The sequence below is a fragment of the Anoplolepis gracilipes genome, chromosome 16 (genome assembly GCF_047496725.1).
Source record: "Anoplolepis gracilipes chromosome 16, ASM4749672v1, whole genome shotgun sequence".
Classification (NCBI taxonomy): domain Eukaryota; kingdom Metazoa; phylum Arthropoda; class Insecta; order Hymenoptera; family Formicidae; genus Anoplolepis; species Anoplolepis gracilipes.
In genome coordinates, this window is record NC_132985.1 from 6,782,580 (window position 1) to 6,802,602 (window position 20,023).

At 26.3% G+C, this 20,023-nt stretch overlaps 2 protein-coding genes across 2 annotated transcripts; one reads left to right on the plus strand and one right to left on the minus strand.

Annotated features, from left to right (window-relative positions):
- Positions 1–356: 356 nt before the first annotated feature.
- On the minus strand, positions 357–2,903 carry LOC140674619 (transmembrane protein 145). Its single transcript, XM_072908280.1, has 4 exons — positions 2,721–2,903; positions 1,416–1,839; positions 747–1,336; positions 357–629 (listed from the first exon to the last, which is right to left on the minus strand). The coding sequence occupies exons 1-4, from the start codon at positions 2,868–2,870 to the stop codon at positions 357–359; spliced, it is 1,437 nt and encodes a 478-aa protein (XP_072764381.1). The 5' UTR covers positions 2,871–2,903.
- Positions 2,904–11,776: 8,873 nt separating this feature from the next.
- Positions 11,777–17,705, plus strand: LOC140674604 (uncharacterized). Its single transcript, XM_072908254.1, has 9 exons — positions 11,777–12,058; positions 13,306–13,391; positions 13,536–13,572; positions 13,654–14,095; positions 14,263–14,405; positions 15,359–15,497; positions 16,181–16,309; positions 17,073–17,394; positions 17,494–17,705. Exons 1-9 carry the CDS (start codon positions 11,901–11,903, stop codon positions 17,652–17,654), a joined length of 1,617 nt encoding a protein of 538 aa, XP_072764355.1. The 5' UTR covers positions 11,777–11,900; the 3' UTR covers positions 17,655–17,705.
- The last annotated feature ends 2,318 nt before the right edge of the window (positions 17,706–20,023 follow it).

The following is a 20,023-nucleotide window of genomic DNA, read 5'->3' on the forward strand; positions in this document are numbered from 1 at the left end:
GATAAACTATTTTTTACTATGTTAAAATAAGAAACAGTCCGAAATTGCATCATGCACTTTATTATAAATAATATCTTTGTGACAAGATAAGATTAAAGTTTTGTAGATTCGAAATTTTTGCCACTGTAGGGTAGCAAAAAATTCAGTATTATTATTAACATTATTTGATTATCTATAAATTAGGGTATCTATTTTGATAGGACTCAATGCAAGAATGCGTATATTGCATATACGCATCATTGCATATGTATGGTAAAAAAATATATTGATATCACAAATATTGCTTTTCTTCAGTAACCTCTTCAATAAGGGTGCGTTCTGCCAGTGATGGCTCTTTCCTATCTATTACTTCTTTTCTATCGTGTGTGATTAAGATAAGCTGGTGTCCGTGTGATAGTAAATGCCGTGACTGCAGTTCGAGAACCAGGCTCGTAGCTGTGATCCTGTCCATGACCACCTATGGGCACAACTTGACATGTCCTAATGTGGAATGGAAAACGCTTATTGTTCACAGATGGTCGAGTTACGTATAAAAACGTTATGTGACCCAAGAAGACAATGCAAAGGGAACTTCCTTTGGCGACGCTTTCTCTCACCCATTGATCCACAACTAGAGTGATGGTCAATATCTATAAAAGACAAAAATATTTTTATAAAATATATAGAATGTTCTGTTCAGATAGGTACGCAAACACACACAAGTGGTTAGAAATTATAATACTTTAAAACTTGATGTATGAATTTACCGTTAGCGGGTGACAGAGGAACCACATTGATCCCAAGCTGATCAGGGAAAAGTAAAAATGGAGCTTTGTGTTCAGCTTTCTAATGGTCTTGAAACAACGGGTGACAAACACGAACCAGGCGATTAATTTCAATGCGATTAATCCGTAACCCGGTGGCGATTCGTAAATGTACAGCACTAGTCCGGGGTCGAATATCTCAGACTGATATATGTACAGCGACATTTGACAGAAGGCAGTAACACTGGTAAACAGCATGAGCCATCGGACTTGGGACGACGTGAGGACACTTTTCGTAACCGTGTAGCCTAGCGCGAGCAGCAACATGAGCACCGTGTACAGAGTTTCCGAGGACGCTGCCGAGAGCTGGGCCAACAGATGAGCGTTCTCGGCTGGTGCTCCTCTCAGACCGAGATTAACGTAGCTGTAAATGTCGCACAGCAAGCCGAATAACTGACACAACACAGAGATCATGAACAATTTGTAGGATACGTGCAGCAGCCTCCTAGAGCGTAGTTGCAGAGCTACGTAAAAACTAAGCGTGGTGACTATCACGTAGATACAGGCGGCCGCTATCAGCAGCGGCAGTATATCTGCAAAAGGAGATTAAGGGCACGATTAAGGAACGCTACTCTGAGTCCCGTCGAGTATCGTGAAGGTCAAATTACTTGCAGAATTCGTCCGCGGAGAAGTGCTCCTTCCAGAATGTACCCGTCGGCGCGTTAGTCAACGATATCCAGTACGTGACATTCAGACCTGTCTTGGAAGAGCAGTCGGCTAAAGCTATGAACCACCATCTCGGCCGTGCCGAGATGAATCTCCTCTGGCTGTCGCATCGAACTATACCATCGTCGCCCTCCGCGCATCCCGATAAGCGTAACGACGTGTTCAAGGGTATTATTTGACCGTAATCGATGTCGAGGATACTCTCTTTTTCTCGACACGTCTTGTTGGAAGGGTAGACGGTGGGCCATTGATGTGGTCCGTCATAGTAGAGCAGCAGATTCAATTCGCGCTCCTCGCCTCCTAATTGAAAGTTGTATCGGAAAGTACCGCGTTCCGTCAGAAAGCAGAATCTCGCGAGGAATGACCAATTCTGAAAATTCGTTTCCATTATCTATGGTTGTACCATCAATTTGTTAATCATCAAAGCTTTTATTATTTTATTGAACAATAACAGCATGAAAAAAGAATTAGTTCTTTATCATTCAATATTATTGTCTATTATATTAATTATATAATTATAAATTAAAAATATTTTTTATATTGTTTTATTGACAGTTTAGAGACCTCTATTATCTGTCATACAAAGTAAAATGTGTGCATATTGATCATGGAATTTTTAATTGTTGATTTGCCGAAATTTTTAACACAATATTCTAAATTGTATCATAAGAAAAAATGCAATTAAATTTTTAGTGATTAATTCTCGCGCAATTTATATATCAATTCACATAAATTTAATGAAAATTTATTCAGTCATATTTCAGTTGCAACAGAATGTAGACAGCATACAATATTTATAAAATATAACATATATTTTAATTATAAATTTTGATAAATATCTATAATTATTTGAATATTTTATAAATATTCATTAAAACATTTTATAAATATTTTTGTAATCTTAGATTGAACAGGTCATAAAAATTTATCATAAATATTTGACAAATATTTCTAAAACTATTACTACAAATATTAATTATAAATATATAAAATATTTAATTTATATATTAATAATACAGTTTTTATGACTTTTTTCTATTAAATGTACGCAAAATATACATACATAATATTTCAGAAAAATCAAAGCAGTAAAATTATTTATACATTAATCACACAAATATCATGTGCTGTCTGAGAGACGATTTTCTTTGCGCGTAATAGTATTGACTATGCAAAGTTGCCCGCAGAGGGATAGATCGAAGCTTCGCTATAAAATCGCGCTTGTTAATCAATCCGTTGGTATGCAATTACCTCGCGTGTCACCAAATCACCACGGAGTATCTTGGCATCGACGTTTCGCAGCAACGGATGCAGATGCGCGATCGAAAAGAGCAGTAATAAAAATGCCAGTTTTGAATTTCGAGTGCGCGACGCTCCTCGTGCGACTATTCCTCCGCACATAACTACTGTGATCGTTACGGACGCACACTGTCAGCGGTGTCGGGCAAGCACCTTGATCAATATTTCTCGCTGCCGTACGACTTGTATAACGAGCATCGATTTGATTGTTTGCATAAAAAACAGGCCGGCGTTAGCGAAATTGAAAAAAAAAACGCGGTTTGAAATTTTTTTATCCAGTTTTATATCTTCCTTATTTTCCTGCAATTTTTCTATTTTTAATATATTTAAATACACACACACACACATATATATATATATATATATATATATATATATATATATATATATTGTTTCTTTACACGCACTTTGAGAAGAGCGAAATGCAAATTGTAACAATGTAATCTAAAAACATAAATCTTAAAAAAAAATCTTGGACTTGTTTACTTGTGTGTGTTAGTCCTTTACAGTTTTTACATTATGTAAAATGAAATAGATATTGATTCGAGAAGGCAAATGAAAGCTAAAGTAGACAAATGCAGTTAAAATAAAAAGAGGGCGGGAAAATTTTTGGATTAACGAGAGGAAGCTACGTATTTACGCTTTTAAATCGATTACGCGCTCTGAATGACTCGAATGTCCCTGACATTTGTGTGCAACATCGCTTGCGCGACATGTACTATGCATGTGCAATGCGTCATTTTCTCGCTAGTTTAAATTGATTATTTGCGATGCGGCGAGAAAAAACATAATTCATTTGTCATAATATAATGTTAAATCAATCTTTTTACAGAGAAAAAATATATTTTTTTTTTATAGATAAGCGACACATAATTTATCATTTATGCATTTTTATGTAACTGGTTTAAAAGTTTCTCGCTTATTTATATCATTTATTTATTTTATATATACAAGAAAATATATAATTAAATTAAATTAAAATTAAAAGATTTCAGTTTTTTTTAGAACGAAAAAGTTTTTTAAAAAACAAAACAAATTAATAACAAATTGTGTGTGTATGAATATTAAATCAAATTTTAAAATTTAATTTTTTTAAATATTAATTTATCCCGAGCAAATTCTCTGTTCTTAATTTTCCCTTAGCTTTCTTCCTTTATTCCAACAGCACATGCGCAGAATGTCGGTGACCTACACTCGGCTGGGTTTAAGAAGCATACATAATTTTAATGTTATGAGCATACTCTGTCTTTATTCAACTTTCAGTAGGTAACAACAATAGAATGGATGCTTTTAGTGCGCTTAAGCATGCTCCTTAAACCCAGTTCTTTATTGTTAGATTGGGATTTTTTTTACATTTATTAAATTAGATTTTACAAAGTTTAAATTCAGGAGATTTATTTATGAAGGCATTACGATAATTATAAGTCGTAAAAATTTTAAAATATCATTTATCGAATCTTAAATGTAATGTTAATAATTGAATATTACATATAAATTTTACTTGACTAAATTTTACTTTTTGTTCTTTTTTACAATTTAATTAAAAAGAAAATTTTTTACAGATTTTATAAAATAAAATATACTTATTAGCATATTTATAAATTAAAAATTAAATTTTTGATATGCTTTTACAAATCTTTTCATAATTAATCGGAAAGTATTTCATAATTAATATATACATAATATACATAAATAATCAAAATATACTTGTGATATACGTATGATTGCTTTCTCTTGATCGATTATTTTTATACGTAAATTATATTAGAGAATGTCTCAGTGTGCGAATTCATTTTTATTAAATGATGAATTGTTTAAATTGTAAAATAATAAATTTATTTTTCTTTGATAAAAAATATTCTTTATTTAATATAAAAAAATATTAATTAATTTTACTAAATACTATTTAGAGATTTTTACATATTAACAAACTTATAAAAAATGTATGCCCTAAACAATTAAATAGCGAATAAATGAAGGATTTCTATTATATAATTATTTGAATGTAATATATTATTTGAATGTAATATATATTACCATTTCTTGTGTATGTTACTTTGTCTGTTAATATATAAGCCTTAATATTATTTCTATTTTTCAAATTTAGACGTAATTTTATTTAATTTACGTTATTAAGAAAATTTGGCAGTATTTAAATACTATGAGTTAATAAATTCCTTATAATGTAAATAGTATGAATGAGAAATTTGTGGAATTTTTTGCAATATTATACTAATTATTATATTATTAAAATATAATAATAATATTACAATATTATATAATTATTACATATGACATTATTGTATTAATACAACAGTTAAATACATCTGCATTTATGTTATATGTATATATAATATATAATGGAAAGCTTAATTTTTTAACGTTTACAAATATATATATATATATATATATATATATATATATATATATATATACATATAACTAACATAACGGATTAAATGCCAGAGAGGTTGAAAACAAACACGTAAAAACAGTCTTTTTAAAACGCAGAAAAAAACATGTATTGCAGAATAAACATGTTTAATATTCTATATTTATTTATAATGATATTGCCAGTTTTAAATTTGATCAGTTTGTGACATTGCTTCAATCGTTATTTTTGCACAATCAGATATAAACGCTCCGCCGTATCTCAATAATAAAAAGAATTGTGTCTTGATATACTTGTCGTTTGATTTATTATGTAAGTACAATATTTTATCCTTTTACTTTGTTTTAAAGATTTTTTAAAGAGTTACTTCGAGAAATATATATATTAAAAACATTTCGAAATTTTTGTATGTCATATATATAATTTAAAAAGAAACATATATTATCTAGTTTTTATAAATCATAGATTTGAGCACCGTAAAAAATCGATTATACTTTCATTTTGTTATATTACTATTTTTCTTTTTCCATAATTATTCAATGTAATTTTATTTCTGTATTAATTTTCTTTGGTAGATTATGGTTGAATTAAGGAAATGCGTTGATGATTATCTGAAAGTAAGGGATGAGATCGAACCAGGATTAATTGAAACTTTAATTAAAGATGAATCTATGGAAGAATCTGTGGAGTACTTACCAGTAAGTGATAAAAAAAAGGATATAATAAAATTAACAGTAACAATTTTGAAAAACAAAAGGAAATATCTTGATGAAAAATCAAAATTAGAAACAGCAGTGAATGATTATATATCTAAAGAGGGGTCGATAAGCCAGATTGCAAAAAACTACAAAATATCTTATAACGTTTTATGTAATGAAGTACGGAAGCGTCGTGATCTTGGAGAAAAATATCAATATGACAGGAAAATAATAGGAAGAAAATTTAATTTCACATATCAGGAAGAAGAATTTCTTTGGAAGGTTTTAAAAGAAACGATGATAGAATTGCAATCTTGCTTCTGTAAGACCTGCGTTTTAATAGAATTGTCAATCCTGGTCTACAAATTTGCCAAACAAAATAATAAACAATGTTTAGCACTTTGGGAAGTTATTAGAAGAGCAGATTTAGGATGGCTGAAAGAGTTTGAAATAAGGCACAGTAACGAAATTTCAGACTTTTGCAGTAATAGTTGCTTTTTCGCTTAAAAAAAGCAGACGAATAATAAAACCATAACTTTTCTTTGTTTCGAGAAATTATCGTTGTTAAATAGTTTAAATTTTTTTACAGTTAACAAATTTTGATCTGTTTCGAAAATATGCACTCTGGTGAAATATTGACACAACACGCCAGTATTTATTATTTTTTTATTTATATTTAAATTTATACTTAATAAAAACAGTTTGAGGCGTGAAATATTTAAAGAAGAAACATCTATCGTTTTTATAAGTGACTTTAAATTTAAGATGTGTTTTTATAAACGGAAAGAAAATGTCGAGAAATATGTACTATTCTAATTTATAAACACAAACAAGCTTTTATATATAATTAGGTTCTACAATATATTTATTGCTTTTGAACAATAAATAATTGTTGTTGAAAATATCTAGGTATATTTTTATATGTTTTAATGTTTTACAAATTTTTATAATATCTAAATATTATAAAAAAGGTTATAAAAAATTATGTATAATAAGCGTAAAAGAAGAGAAAAATTATACTTGTTAAATGAATTCCTATTAGTACATATTAACATTTTCTATATATGCTACCTGTCAATATTGTTAACCCGAAATACTCAAGGTTTTTTTTGTTTTTTGTTTTGTTTTGTTTTTATAATATTTTATATTAATCTTTATGCATAATAAATGTATGAATAAATCAAAGTTATATTTGTGTAAATAAATCTAAGAAATTTCGGTCCGTCAATCTCAACTTCTTGTACTATTTGAATAAATAAACTATTCAATTAAACAATCATTATTTTAATGGCGTGAGAAAAAAAGAGTACAAATTAATATATTTATATATGTGTTTAAAAATGTATCTCTATCTGTCTTATATTTTTTATATATACAAAAAATATAGTAAAATTATTACGACAGTTTAATCGAGCACCTTAATATATGTAATAACATTTATGTATAATAATAGATAAAATCGACAGAAATAAATCTAATTTTTCTTACTATCAAGAAAGATTACAAAATTATTTAATAAAGATAACGTAATTTTTATATTTATATCCTTCATATACTTCAATTTAAAATCGTAAGCTTATAAGTTTTGTTAAAAGACACTAACAATAAGTAATTTTAAAAAATAAAAGCTCTGTTGTTATTTAATTAAACTTTAATTATTACTATTTAAAAACATATGAAAATTAGAAGAAATTATAATCGTAGAAAAGCAAGCAAAAAATAGAAAAAACCTTTTTTGTATTTAAACACTTATTTGTAAAAAGAAAATCTACTCAGATATTTTCAATAATAATTATTTATTGTTTAAAAGCAATAAATATATTGTAAAGTCTAATTGTATTAAGTTAACTTTTAAGTCACAATTACGCGAATTACTGCAATGTGATCAAAATAAGAAGAGTAACTTATTTAATTGGTTAATTTAAAAAAAGATACATCTTTATAATATTAAATATGTATCAATAAATTTTTAACATTTCTTAACAGATCTTTATTTTTATTACTATGTTATTTGTTGAATAGAAATTTAAATGTTTTGCCAATAATTATAAATTTTAATTTGCATTGAAAAGGTGATGTTGGGTAAACTTTATTTTGCGGAAAGTTGCAAACTATAATAAGACGTTTCTCTTTTGCACATGTGTGATATTTTTAACATTACATTGTACTTAAATTTGTAAGTCTTTTTTAATTAAGTTTTATTAAATAATAAATAGTTTAAATTGCAAAATATTAATCTCTTATTTTTCTCTCTTAATATTTTTTTTCATCATAAAAAAAAGAATAAAAAAATTTATTCGTTTGTTAAGAAATTTTATTATTAATAAAATTAATACATATTTATTTAATTAATTAATTTAATTAATTAATATAAAAATGAATAAATGTTAATTTTACTAAATAATTTTTAGAGTTTCGTATTTTAACAATTTTATATAAATGTATTAGAAAAAAAGTATGGCTTAGAAAATTATATAGCTAAAAAATGAGAGATTTTTATTACGTAACGATTATCTGAATGTATGTTATCAGTTCTTATATATATTGCTTTATTTTTGTTAATATATTATAAAACCTTAATATTATTTCTATTTTACAAATTGGCGGAGTATTTAAATAGTATTATAATAGTTAATAAATTATTTATAATTCTATAAATAATAAAATTGCGAAGTCGTGATACCCGTTATACGTAAATTCTTTGCAATATTATATAGCATCTGTTTTCATATTAAACAAAAGCTCGCGCATTAATACGTTATATGTTTAAAGATAAACATGTGTTTATTTACATTTATTCGATCGGTATCACAACTGAATGTGTTGTTTAAACGCAAATGCTTATGTAGCATGAATTTCTTTACAAAATTACATTCTTATTTTATTTATATAATATAATTTTTATAATGTTAATATGTATACGATAAAGGTATATAACATAATAATGGAGTTTATATTATATTTATAAAAAGAAATAAAATATTTACTTACTGTAATCAATTATTACATTTATATGTCCATCTTCCTCTACATATATTATTTTAAATGTATATTCAAAACTTGCGTGTCTACATCGTTAGATTGTTGACAATTTTACTTGACGTAAGACACATCCTTTATATAAAATTAATTAAGAGTATCTTATAATTCTTCATAAATTTTTACTTAGTTATTAATATTGCTCCGAATAATATCTTGCATATATTAATAAATATAAATATAAATAAATATGCATATATAATAATTTATTAATAAATATATCAATAAAGCTACGTTCAAATATTAGTTGACAAACGAAATTTAAATTTAAATTACTATAGAATTTGATACTATATAATATGGTACTATACTATTATACGACGATAAATATCTGTGCACTTGTTGTTATGTATATGTGAAATATATACTCGAAATTTTAATTTGTTACATACAAGTAATTGGCACAGTTAAAATGTCAAAGGCTGAAAATCAACCACATTATTTGAGACGCAAAAAAAAAACATATTGCTTAAAGTTCTTGAGTTAATATCATATTTATTTTTCTAATATAATTCTGCCAACCGTAAGTTCTGTCATTTTGTGACATTGCTTTAATCGTTATTTCTATACAATATAAGAAGTATAGTATCTTAATTGTGAAAAGAAATTTAGATTTCTAGATTTATTTGCCGTTTGATTTATTTTGTATTTTATTTCCGTACTTTGTGTTTACTTTAATCTTTTAAAGAGTTATTTCGAAAATATTTAAAAACATTTTGCAGCTTTAGTGTTTTATATATTTTATACACACATTATTTAAATAAAAAAGGTCTATTAAATAGTTTCTATAAGTTGTAGACAAAAACAGATTTAAACACCATGAAAATCATAATAATATACCTAATATTTATTTTGCTAATTGCAATTTGTTTGTTTCTTAATTATGCAAAGTGGTTTTATTTCTATATTAATTTTCTTTGGTACATTATCTCAATGGAAATCAGAAAATTGATAAATGATTATCTTAAAATAAAGAATAAGCTCGAGCCAAAATATCTAAAGTTTTAAATAAAAATATATCTGTGGAAAACGTAACAAAAAATGTTGAAGAAATGCTTTTTATGAGATTAACAACAACACTTTTAAAAAACAAAGAGTAATACTTTAATAGAAAACCAAAATTCAAGGCAGCAGTAAACGATTATATATCTAAAAAAAAGAGGATCGTTGCAGCAAATTGCAGAATATTATTCCGATATTTCTCTTACAAGGAAAAATATGGAAGTGTCCCCCTCAGATTTTAATGAGCTTTCAATATGTTGTAATAATAGGTCAAAATAGAAGACACATTGTTTTATACGTGCTCATACGGCTGTTAAGGGGATGAAACACCCTCTTGAAAAAAATCCTCCATTTGATCAAGAGATTACTGATTAAAAATAATTAAAATAAAAATATAAATATTAAGTATTATACAGATTATTCAATAAATGCCTTAAATAAACTTGGAAGCTGCAATAATTTACACTTAGTGCTTTGCTTAATCGTATCTTACAAATTGTGTTTTTTTCTATACTCATTTGATTTCTTTTTTTATTTTTTAATTATGTGGAACAATAAAAAGTATTCTCTCGGTTTCAGCATTAATGAGAATGAGATAAAATTATTTGTACTAATTTTTCTAACCTTGGAAGAGAGAGAGAGAGGGAGAGAGAGAGAGAGAGAGAAAGAGAGAGAGAGAGAGAGAGAGAGAATCTGTTTTACAAGATCCTTAAAAAAATATATATCTATTAATATTAAGAATAATACATTTATTTATTTATATTTATATTTTTCTATGCATTTTGAAAAACAGTTTTTGAAGAACAGTTCTTTCTATCTTTCTCTTTTTTTTTCTCTAAAATCGCTAAAAAATACCTTACAGGCTGCGATCAAGACTATGAATGGTTCGAAATATTATTCTATCTTTGTTCTATATTTTATGAGAATAAAGATAGAATGATGTGTCGAAGCATTCGTAAGTCTCGACCGCAGATTTAGTTTAAAAGAGAAATCATCTGAAGAATAAAATAGTTTCAGGTTAATAAAGAATAAAGTAGTTTCAGTCTTAATATGTGAGAATATAAATGAGATTTTATCTTACTAATTTTTTATTTAACATTTGGAATTATATTAATCGCAACGATAAGAAAAAACAATTTTACATGTGGACATTTGTTATTTATTAAAACTTTGACAAGTTAAATATAATCTTTATTAAATTTATAAATAAAGTATTTTAAAAAAATCATGTAAAAAAAAGAAAATATTCTTTTTTATTAAGAGGGTTTATAAAATATACATATTGAGAATACAATTTTTCGGTATTTTAATCCTCAGATAAACAAAAGTCAGTCGTAAATCACATCTGTTGATTCATGCTGAGAAGAAAAGTGAAAAAGAAAAGCCATAGATTTATCACTATATAGACAATCTAGTTGTAAAAACAAGAAATAAAAAATATGGATTAAAGTCTCGCAACGATTTGTCCTTCACTACTCAGATATTCGTTAATAATTAATATTTCATGAAAGAAAAGAATCGTGGCATTCATCGTGACGTAATAACGTGCCATGCAGATTTTCAAATAGATGAGAGAGTATCTGTTCGAAACGGTTATCAATTAAAAAAATATTAAAACGAAATCATAAATTTAAAGAAGTAGTGAAAAGTAATTGGTTTAGAAGTTTTAATCTAGAAAGTTTTTTCAAGAATTTATAGGATGTGCCTTCCACCGTTGCTAATATGTATTGATTTATCAGAATAAAAGAATGTTTATTCTTTCTTCCAATGTCAGTCAAATACTTTGAAGCATTTTTAACTGAAAAAGAATATACCTGAAGTCTGCAATGACTATACAAGCACACAAAAGTCACTGTAGTTTACAGACGCAACGCGACAGTGCTAGGTGCTACAAGAAACTTTGTGAGCTCATGTGTATAAGTTATATAAACGAAATCAGATAAAAACCAATAAATAAATCACGTTGCGAGCTTTTTTGTCCATCGTTAAATTTTTTTTTCGATGGCTACGATAACAAGCTTGCCCGCCGAAGTGATTGAAATCATTCTGGGAGACGAAAATGTTAGTATTGAAGATGTCTTGAGTTTTAGTTCCACGTGCAAAAGATTCCAGGAGATAAGACTAACTAATAAGTTTTGGGCAACGAAATTTTATCAGAGGTATGTCTCTTTGTTTATAAATTTTTATATATTATTCTACTAATTTTTACGCATAGAACTCTTAGCAAAAATTTCTATAGTATAACTCTTAAGCTTTAAAATTTGGTAAGAAAAGTTAAAAAAATGGTTGCAGAACAAAGTGAAGCGCACGTGCATTTAGTTTGTCCCGAGTATTTTTCTTAATGAATAAAGCTATTTGTTTAATTTATAAAAAATTATGAAACTATTAAAAATAAAGCCAGAATTCTCCAGAATAATAAGTTTTTACGAAGTGAGAATATGCGAGCGTCACACGCATCTTTCAGTACCTATATTTCTTTAAATATTATTTCTAAAGTTATATTTATATTTTTTAATGAAGTATTATACACCAATAATAACTTGAAAATTGAAAATAGGTTGGTAAAAAAACAGGTCAATAAGATAAAATATATAAAGAAACAGAATAAATTTTTATTACCCTTTTTATTTTACATAACAGATAATGTTGAAATTTTTAAACAAATAAGATTTATGATGTTTACTTTATATCAACAATAGTTAATTTTAATTTATTAAACATTTTAAGACGTTAAGTTGATTGCTAATTTTAAAATAAATGTTGATTTAAATATATGTTCATAATAATAATTTTAATTAAATCGCACACATAGAAAAGTTTAATTTACTTCATATAATTTACATAATTTTATATAAACTTTCTGTTCATACTTTATGATTTCTACAATTTTATATTCTACTATCACTATATACAATCAATTTTATTTATTTGGAAATTGTAAAGAGAGATTGAGTTTTATTTCTTATAAAATTTTACTTTAGTTTCTATTTTTATTCTTACTTTAATGAGATGCGCAGAGAATTAAAATATATTTATACATTTATTTTTTAATCGATTTTTCATTAAAACTTAATTTAAATTGATTAACTTAAACTTGATACAAGATTATTGCAGCAAAAGCGTTTCAATAATACGATTATATTTTGAGTGTGTGTGTCGCTATTCGCTATCTATTACTATTGTGATCATTTTATTCAATTTGGTTTAAGATATTAATACATTACAATCTTTATCTTTATTAAATAAAAAATTAATGTTATATTTATAATGTTTCTAATTTGTCCCAAATATTAATGTAGTTAAAAAATTTATATTTGTACTTTAGAAAGTATATTGTTTATAGTTTATGTCTGATAATATGGTGTTGTTTTGTATAATATTTGAGAATTTATTGTCTCAATTTTAGATGTTCTTCTGCGAGAAAAAAGTATAATACGGAGAAACAAAAGAAAATTTTTGACCATTCCAATTTTGAACAACAAATTAAAGAAGGTATAAAATATGTCAAAAAAATTCAGTATTATGTATCTTTAATGGCAGAGAATGATTTATGCCACGATGACAAAGAAGAATTGGAATATCTTCTGCGTTCCATAGCCGAAAATTCGAAATCTCAGATTTACTTATTTGTTGCAGATGAGTTAAATAGAATCGTTTCTACACAATCGTCACGGTAGAATTCAATCAATTAAATATTAGCATTACAACTATTAATACAGTTATTGTACATTCTGAATGTGTAAATATATTTTAGGAAACCCAGTTGCAATTTAACAAGTGCATATAACTTTGGTATAATTATTCGATGTCTAAAACAATATCGATTAATGTTCAAGCGAAACAAATTTATAAACATGCCAGAAAAAAAGCAGCTTTTAGAACGGCTACTTACTATTGTAGCACAATATTTTGACCCACATATATCTTTTTCCGTTATGAAAACGTGTTTTGATAATATTACGGAAGAAGTACTATCTCACCTTAAAACAAAATATCCTGGACATTCAATATTTTCAACATCTCCTGATCAATTTTCTGATTGGAGAAACAATAATATCAAGGACAATTTCTGGGATGAGACAGAAGCGAAAGAAATTATGTGCATACTTCAAAAATTCGTAACTTCTGAATTTTATGATTATAAGTTAAAGCAACTATTGATAACATTAGATCCACATAAAAACCGTGTACATTCCGTAAGTTATTTTAGATTATGTATATATAGTTATTTTAGTTACTTTATATTATAATTATAATTTGTTATGCGCAGTAGAAGCATAATTATGTTTTTATATCTTATAAAATAAAAAAAAACATGTGCAATAAAATTTTATTAACATAATTTATATATTGATATGTCTAGCTTTTACTTTATTTCGATGAGTCTCTACGATCTCTTATATATCACACCGTAGCCAGAAGGCTTGGCATACGCTGCGTTCTGAAGCCAGACGAAATACCAGATGAAGACAGAGAAGGTATTGCTATCATATGGCAGCCAAAATAGTGCGTATAATTTTAATTAAAAAATTTGTTAATTTTGTTTTTAATATTGGCATAATTTTTTTAAATCATAATCAGCAACTCATACAGTTTTATTATCTATTTAGTATTTAGATATGTATTAATTTCAACACTCTTCATATTCTATATTAAATCCAGAAAATCTGGATTTAGTATTTCTTGCAAATGTTTCTATGATTCTATTAATGAGACAGCATAAATTTCTTTTCACATTTTTCCTCGTTGAACCATAATCACAGATTTGAGTGTATTCAACCATAAGGTACAGTTAACTTTGTCTAACGATAGTTTAGGGAATTTTCTTATCGAGACAAATGTTATGTACAGTGTGAAATCATGATCAGAGATTTACGTGATCTCAGGGATAGAATCATAGAAAGAATTGCAAGAAATAGATATTCTGATTTAGTATTTGGATTTAGTACAGAATATAAAAAGTGTTGAAATTACGAGATGTGTCATGCCGTCAATATGTCATGTCGAAATTTATTAAATGGATAAAGAAGTTTGAGTTGATTATTATTAAAAATTGCATATTAATATTTAATTTGTGTTATTTATAAATATCGACTAAAACCCCATCATTTATTTTCGGACACTTTGTATCTATATATCTATATACATAAATACATATACTATATATATACGATATATATACGATATATATATATATATATATATACGATATATATTGTGTGTATATATATATATATATATATATATAAACACACAACCACAAACACACATACACGCACACGCACACGCACACGCACACGCACACGCACACGCACACGCACACGCACACGCACACGCACACGCACACGCACACGCACACGCACACGCACACGCACACGCACACGCACACGCACGCGCACGCGCACGCGCACACGCACACGCACGCGCACATATATGACATATTTTTTTATTCTTTTTAGTGATAATACAGAAAATTTGAATAATGCAAACTATTTTATGATAGTGGAAGATTACACAAATGTAACAGATACATTTTTTAAAATTGTTAGAGGGAGATATAACTATTTATCTCGTGAAGCTCTATTTAATTATGTGCAGGTTGGCAATTTTTTTACATATAGTTTTTATATGTATTTTTTATTAATTTTAATAATTAATTAAGATAACAATAAATTATAGATCTTGATCTAAAATCTAAATGATACGTTATGCCCATGACTATAGTAAAAATCATTTTACAATTTTTCACACAAAAGTTATAAAAAGAACTATGATTTCCTATCATTTTTGAAGTATATTTTTTATTATTTTTTATTCTTTACTTTAACTACAACTTTTTAGATTATTTTTACATAAAATTTTGATGTATGAAACATATAATTTTTGTGATCAAAGTACAAAATTTGAACTATGTTGGACATAGTTTTTCATAAATGAACTTAGAAAGTTGTGATTTTTACGATAATCTATTTTGATTTACTATTTTACTTATAAAAATGTTTGTTTGAAATTGTACAAGCTTGTAAAACTTTGTAAATATTTTTTATAACTTACTACAACTTACTACAACTTTGTCCAACTTATCATGAATTTGTTTTACCATTTTCACAAATTTGTAATTTGTTGATGAAAATTTTAATTTTTCCTAAAAATATGTGAATTGTTGTAATATTATTTTTATCAAAAGATTTAATAAATTTCATAAGCAATGAGTAAAAGTATAAATAAATATTTTCATTTTTATATCTGTAATTAAAATTTTGTTACTATACGTTTTTTAGATAATAGCTTTTATAATACATGATTATGACTTTGATAACATATATGGTCTAGAAGAATATGAATGGGAATTAAATATTATTATAAAAATAATACAAAATGGAGATATTAATATTACAAAACCAATAAAGGTAACTTATCTAGTATCTAATAATATAAACTAATATTCATATAATGAATGTGTAAAAAATTATACAAATTATAGTTATCTATCCGCTAAAAAAAGTGGACAAATAAGAAAAATTTATAAAATTTCAAATGTTTATAACACATAATATTAAAAATTATCATATAAAGGTGATTAAAAAATGAATATGAAGATTTAAGTCTGTATTTTGAGACTCTTTTAATGTCGACTACGTAAGATGATTAGTTTTTTAATGACAGATGACATAATAAAATCCATATTTTTTTAAATTAACATAACTCAGCGAAAAATTACATATTAATTTCTGCGATAATGCATTTTGAAGGGAAGAAATTGAATAACTTTCATGCGCTTTGTATCTCATTGAGCTCAATTGATTCACGACTGCAACTCATTAACGTGGATTTTCCATTATCCGATGTTGTATTTTATTATCCACTATAAAAGAATTAATCATTTCACGTAATCAGCATTAAAAGTTTCTCAAAATACAGAGTTCAAGTTTTATTTTCATGTTTTAATCACTTCGATACAATAAATATTAATTGTCTTATAGCATTTAAAATTTCATAATTATTTCTTATTTTTTTAATGTACTTTTTTCTAATGTAACTTTTTTATAGCGGAATGTATATTTAAGCTATTATATTAATTAATTTAGAAACAGCTCAACAAAATATTGATTATATTCTGCTATTGTATTTTTCACACATACGCATACTCACACGTACACGACATGCACGCAGGTTAGATCTGACATCGTAAGAACAAAACCAAAAATAAGAAATGAAAAAATCAAATTTGCGATTGGTATGATTGTGAAGTATCTTTTCAAAAATGTATTGTCTCATATTGGAGACTGTGGTTTTCAAGTATATCACTTTGGCGTAATAATAGGTTGGCATTTTAAATGTGAAGCTGCGTTTATAAAAGAATCATTGAGTTCTATAGCTCCATATCTGGCTGAATGTGAAAATCAGCACATTTGTTCAGGGCAATGTGAAAAATTTAATCAACCCCATTACCTAATTCTCATCGATAAAGATAAAATATGTTATGTACAACAGGGTATGAATATGAGTAACATACTTATGCATTATATATATATATATATATATATATTCTATTATTTTTAATTTGTACAATATAAAATATATTTTATTTTAGATGATTTATCAATATATCAACCAGAGTGGATTGATAATGTAGAGATAGGACGATATTTTTCTACATTCAATGGCACCCATTATGTACCAAATAAAAGCCTGGCAGAAGAGTATCCAAATGATATAGAAGCAATTCCCAAAATACTTCTCAATATTAATTAATATTACTATAAAATGTACAAGTTGTAATAAAATATTAAAATTATGCATAGATGTATTTTAATATTAAAGTGTTTTTAATATATTATGGTGATGCGCTAGAGATTGTAGAATTACATATCGTAGCAAAAAAAGAGTAGATAGAACTACTTATCGTAAAAGATATTAATTCTTATATCATACGTGAGTCACAATTTCGACGAGAAAGAATCTGTTTGTTGGTCACCTTGCAATTCAGATTGAAGTACACCTGTACGTTTTGGTTCTTGTCAACCAAAGCGATATCAATGATTAAACTTATATATCGGCATCTCGAGATTTTACGTGGTCTTTGTGTCTTTTTTTAATGGGCATTTGCCATTTGTCAGATACTTCTAGGCATCCTTCTCAGGATACGGGTATCGGGGAACCATTGATCGTAACCTTTTACTCGCGGTTCAAGAGATTTCGCATCTAATCGGCATTGTAATAAAATGTAATGTAAACGTATGCTAAAAAACCGATTGCATTATTTTTTTCTTACTAGGAGATGAAGATGCCAAGAAGTTTAAATATATTACTGGACAATAGCTACTGGATGAATATATTCAAGCATGAGTGTGTGTGTGTGTGTGTGTGTGTGTGTGTGTGTGTGTTGTATAGACATATGTTGTATATACAGGGTGTCCAGTAATAATTGTCCCGCCTCTCATGGGCAGATAGAGCAGGTTAAACTGAATAGAAAAGTCTTGTATTATTTTGCGATCTTTGTAATAATTAACAAGAATTTAATAAATTACTGTGAAAATATAAAGCTTTTAATGTTTACAAACAAGCAACTAGAAACTAGGCGAATAAGAGACAACCAAGTTAATGCGTCAATTTCGCAGAAAATAATTTTTTAATTTTGTAATATCAATCATAATTATATCATTATTATCAAGTTAAGAAAGAAATAATTTTTCAAGCAGATCAACTACAGAAAAATTATTAATAACGTGTATTTTTTATTCAAGTATACGTTTTAGTCAGAATAAATAAAAATAAATAATAAATGCAAAAGCTACTTATAATAGAAATAAAAATATAATGTGCACGCATTATATTTTATTATCTTCTCTTAGTTTGATTGATTAATCATTAAAGTTTCTTCAAAGTTTTGCTAAATATCTGAATTCTTTCAGCTGTTTCTTTATTTGGTTTTTGTAATTTGAGTTCAAAATATGTGTAATAATTTATCAATGTCTCTCTATTTCTTGCTGTAGATAAGATTTCTTTTACTTAAAATAAATTATTTTAATATTTATTGTCAACGGAGAGAGTAATTTCTCCTACTATAGAAGTTTGCCACAATTTCTAGCTATTAACGTAATTATAATAAGATAGTTATATAATATATACAAAAAAAATAAATAAATATAATAAACAGAAATTAAATAATTAAATATGCTTAGGCTTATAAAATTTAACTCAGAATCAATCTTTATATATTGATCTTCATAATTATAAGTAATAGAAGAATTTTCATATTTTTTAAAATTAATTTCCATGTGTTTCTTTACGTAAAATAAATAACTTTTTTTTTAAGATAATCAATATAAAGATAGTAATTTTACTTTATAGCGTAATAGAATCTGATACGATATAAATTGTTTTCAACATAACTGTGCAACAAACGTTTGTCTGAAAAGACTTCAGATGTAAGAAAAAATCAAAATTTAGTTAAAAAATTTTAGCATATAGTATTGTGCAAGAGATACATAATTATGTAATAAATCATATAATAAAATAGTTTGTTATAATCCTTTATGTTATACATTTTAACGTATTATTCATATTATACATTTGACACAACACCATTCAATATTATTAAATGTAGCAGTTTTGAAAAAGTCATAAAAGCTGTTTTATATTTGTCTTCCAAAATTGCGATGGGTTTAAAAAAAGTAAAAAAATGAAGATATAACTAACAAAAATAAAAAAATAGAAATTTTTAAATCATAATTTATATGTTAAATGTTGCCCGACAAATGGTGATTCTACAACATATATCATAAATAGATTAGTCTAACAATAAGAAATGTTTAGTCTAAGAAATGTTTAAATGGTATATACATTGATAAATGAATTTAATGACAAAAAATGGAAACGAAAGACCAAATAGCCAACATGATCTCAGGGTATCTAAAAGACATTGTTTGGAGGAACAAATACATAAGGACAGAAAGCACGGTCAGAATATATCAAAAATGCATCAATAATGACCTATGCGGAATAGACCAGGGCATGGATTATATAACTTTGAATGAAATTTTTCACTTTTCACTTTTCGCTCAGTCTGATTCCATGTGAATTTTTTCACGGAATAATGCAATTATATAGCTAAAAACGAA

What these genes read in the sequence shown, in the direction of transcription:
- LOC140674619 (XM_072908280.1), bottom strand. Translation starts at nt 2,870, where the DNA reads ATGTGCGGAGGAATAGTCGCACGAGGAGCGTCGCGCACTCGAAATTCA. An exon ending in GTGATTTGGTGACACGCGAG is followed by an intron (nt 1,840 to 2,720) that starts GTAATTGCATAC and finishes ACGAATTTTCAG; the next exon opens with AATTGGTCATTCCTCGCGAG. An exon ending in TCCTCTGTCACCCGCTAACG is followed by an intron (nt 630 to 746) that starts GTAAATTCATAC and finishes TGTCTTTTATAG; the next exon opens with ATATTGACCATCACTCTAGT.
- LOC140674604 (XM_072908254.1), top strand. Translation starts at nt 11,901, where the DNA reads ATGGCTACGATAACAAGCTTGCCCGCCGAAGTGATTGAAATCATTCTG. An exon ending in TGAACAACAAATTAAAGAAG is followed by an intron (nt 13,392 to 13,535) that starts GTATAAAATATG and finishes TATTTGTTGCAG; the next exon opens with ATGAGTTAAATAGAATCGTT. An exon ending in ATCATATGGCAGCCAAAATA is followed by an intron (nt 14,406 to 15,358) that starts GTGCGTATAATT and finishes TATTCTTTTTAG; the next exon opens with TGATAATACAGAAAATTTGA.